Raw genomic sequence first — 3,870 nt, 5'->3', positions numbered from 1 at the left:
TACCATGTGACTCCACTGGACTGAGGGGGAAGCATGTACGATTTATCCAGGACGGTGATAGTCCAAGATCGGGTTCAGTATGTGTGGCATCCACTGGAACTTCGGAGCAGTGTGCACATACTGGAGACGCCTATGTTTTTTAGCATGATATTCCAGATTTCGATCCGAGGTTACCAAAGCATTCATATTTCATGTTGCATGCATCATATAGACTTGTGTATTCGTACTTTACGTAAGGATAAGTAATATAATGTAATAAAAAATAAATAAAAAATGATAGTTAATATATTATTTGATTTGATTGATGGATTATAGTTTATTTGATTTGATTGATTAAATTTTATATAATAATGTTAAATGATCATTTTGTCCTTTTAACATTAAATAAAATATAAAATAATATTATTTATAAGGATAATATAGTAATTTAAATTCAATGATTTGATTGATGTAAGATAAATTATTAATGATTTGATTGATGTAAAATTAATAATTAATAGATAGATAAATAATATGATGAGAAGAACGCAAGATTGAATGAGATAAATTATACAAAAATTATTAATATTGTATACCAAACGGTCCTGACTATATATGTAGTATTTAATATATTGGATTGATATTGAGTCAAGTGTATTCTCGAAATTTTTTGGAATTGATCCTGAGTTGTAAGTATACTGTGTATATCCATCCATACGATCTCTTCTGATCTCTTAACCATAATTTTATGATTGCATACGTCTAGCATTTTAATTTTTAACTATGCATATATCAAAAAATATCGTATTTCTATTAATTGCATTTTAAAATAAATACATTGACGAGTACTGGAAGCGCTAACGAAGAAAATACACAATCAAATTTTAAAATACAACTTTTCTAGTCATAAAAATAAAAGTATCAACTCTTAAAATTAAGTTTAAGATAAATATGATTGATGGATGAGCAACAGTAGAATTACAAAACATAAAGCCCAAGAAAAAGGGCAGAAAGAGAGAAAATAGAGCAAAGGTGGAATTGTGTTACTTGTGTATGACCTGAGGGGATGTCATCTGGAACAACTTGATCAAGTATATAACTCGGAATCGAGAACATCCTTCCGACGGCTCAACCTTACATATTCATCCTCATAATCCTTGCTAATACTGCATGTTATGCCAGTTAAAACATTCTTAACTAGTATAGATTTCACCAATGACATCACCTGAATGCCTAAATCAGGCCATGAAACGAACAAAGTCCCTGGGATCTTCTTCAACTGACATCGACCCAACAGAGCAGCGGCCAAGCCATCCACCACACTTCCTGATGGGTAGTAATCTAAACCCTTTATTAGAGATGAATCTCCGGCCTCAGAATTTTTTCTTTCCAATGATGTTTCCAACTTGAAGGCACTTACCTCATCGGATGAAAGCTTACCTCGGAAGTTGGGTCTTTGAATAGAATCTAAAATCAAAACTCTCTGAGGTATGATCTTTTCACCAATGATCAACTTTGCTAATGCATGAGACCTCTCTGAAGAAACAGAAAACTGAACCAAGACGATCATAATCAACTTATCATCATCATTGAGGGCATATATGTTGCATGATTTGTCTTTAAGTGAGGGTTCAAGAGAGTTTCCAGCACACGGGATCTCAGGAAGAACAAGAGTCCCGATAAGAGTTTTGGAGGACAGGTGGTGTAAAAAGTGAATGGATGGGGAAGATTTGGCTATTATTAGGAGTGAAGGAGAATAACTACTCTTGGAATCGGCAGATGAGAGCACAAGAAACGGAGATGGCAGTGGAGGCGGCGGCGGTGTGAAGTTGTTGAGATCTTCCAACAAAAATCTCGACGGAGGTGGGATATCTGTAATCACATCATCCATCTTTTCTATCGAATCCGACAACCTGAGATATCATTTAGCTTGACATAAGCAAGTGTTATGGTGTTGAGCATTTGAGAAACAGTCAAACGCCAAAATTAGCTCAGGTGCAAAGGAACCATCAAGTTTTCAGAACCAGAGCCGCAGTATAAAATCAAATCATTCACGGTACAACTAAAATTAAGAGATTAATAAGTTGCTGCACGAGTAAAGTGAAGTGCTTCACCTACGTAGTCTGGTTCTCAATCAAACATTCATGAAAAAACTAAAATAATCCAAGCAAAGTCATCTTATTGGTCGCTAAAGGAGTAACATTATCAAAAGAACAGTATTAAAGAGTCATCATCAGGTCCGAATCATTAAAAAACATTTTTCAAGCAGTTCGAAATTCTGGCATATTTGAATCCATGTATACTGTCCGTATAATAATTGACATACACTAAATTCATGAAGTAAATGTTAACAGATACAAGAAATGTGTAAGTGATTCCACTCAGCATCTGTTTTTGATCTAGTCACTAGATGCTGAAAACTTGAGTTATGATAGCCAAACAACTTCAATACAAACTTCAACTCAGATAAGATTTTTCCAAAATTATGTTCAACCAGACAGCCTAATGGAGCAATTACTTTTTATGACATTGTATTGTGATGAGAAATGGAATATAGAATGGATATGTTTACAAGAAAGCTTTCTCTAGATTGTAATATTGGCAAAAATTGCATCAGCAGGCAAAAACTAAGAGTTCATGGAACGTCCGGGACGAAAACAATCCAAATGGAAAACAAATAAGAAAAAAAAACAATCTAATTTAGCATACTCGAGCAACATAACCAACATCACTTCATAAATTTACAATTGAGATAAAAGTCAGAACATATTGATTGAATTAGTAAAAAGTTGAAGCTAAGCATCACAGCTTCAAACAAAGTAAGGTTTGGAATTTTGTCAGCAAAATAGCAATACCAATCCACTTACAATTGGTATTTGCATGCAAGAAACCCCCACACAAAAGCATATTAGTTCTCCTTCACGCAAAACCACGTTTTTGAGCTGAGACGTCATAAATTACTCAAAAATTGTTCTAAATAAAACAATTTGGCCTCATATACAGAAACGGTAGGTTAACTTATGCAACGTTCTAATAATTTCAAAGCATGCAGCTAACTATTAACACTACCGAGAGGGTGAATTAGGGAAAAAAAATTAAAGAGTTGAGATTGCATTTATAACCAAAAATATGTAGAGTTAAATAGAGATCAAAAGACAAAAAAGAGCGCGAATAGCTACCAAACAAAGAGAGAATAAGTTATCCGACAGTCAATGAACTGGCGGCCCGGCGGCGGTTCAGTCCGGTTGAGCGGTCGGATCAACGGCGGAGAGGCCTGGCGGCGCGGAGGAGAGAAACGGGATCCCCAATTTAAACAAAAATAATTATCTTGGCTACAAAAGCTTTTGTGGCAAGTTACTTGAACATTTTAATTTAATTTGATAGGAGAAATTTTATTAGCCAATCTCAAAAGGCTATTTACATATACTAGTACTGGATTGCATGTTGGTGGTTGGACTTTAAATTAGGATAATTGGCCTTTTATTATATGAATAAAAATTGGTTAAGTTATTGGGCTTGTTAAAGTGGAAGGTTAAGAGTGGAATATGAGTATCTCACATAGGAAAACTAAACTTTAATGGGTGAGCTTATATTGTGTTACATTTTATAAAGATGTAAGAATGATCGGTCAAGAGGCTCTAGCAGAAGCTTTTGGATGAGACCCTTTGGCTGATTGTCCCTTGGTGCTTCAGCTGCTAGCTTTTAGCCTTTCATCTGCCCAGCTTGTGACAGTGTGCCCCTATAAATAGAGGCAGTATGCAGATTTCAACACTACAATTTTCGAATCCCTCCACACTTTATACACTTTTCTGCTCTGCTTTGGCGCTTCTGCCCAGTTGTGATTAGGGTGTTCATTTGGTCCGAACCGAACCGAAATTCATCGAAAACTGA

General features: G+C 35.2%; 1 protein-coding gene across 1 annotated transcript; it reads right to left on the bottom strand.

Annotated features, from left to right (window-relative positions):
- Positions 1–898: 898 nt before the first annotated feature.
- LOC140875559 (uncharacterized) lies at positions 899–3,340 on the bottom strand. The gene is made up of 2 exons (XM_073279274.1): positions 3,159–3,340; positions 899–1,892 (listed from the first exon to the last, which is right to left on the bottom strand). Exon 2 carries the CDS (start codon positions 1,868–1,870, stop codon positions 1,067–1,069), a length of 804 nt encoding a protein of 267 aa, XP_073135375.1. The 5' UTR covers positions 1,871–1,892; positions 3,159–3,340; the 3' UTR covers positions 899–1,066.
- Between the last annotated feature and the right edge of the window lie 530 nt (positions 3,341–3,870).

The sequence above is a fragment of the Henckelia pumila genome, chromosome 1 (genome assembly GCF_033568475.1).
Source record: "Henckelia pumila isolate YLH828 chromosome 1, ASM3356847v2, whole genome shotgun sequence".
Lineage (NCBI taxonomy): Eukaryota > Viridiplantae > Streptophyta > Magnoliopsida > Lamiales > Gesneriaceae > Henckelia > Henckelia pumila.
Note: the sequence above shows the minus strand (reverse complement) of the source record. Positions and strands in the feature narration are given on the sequence as shown.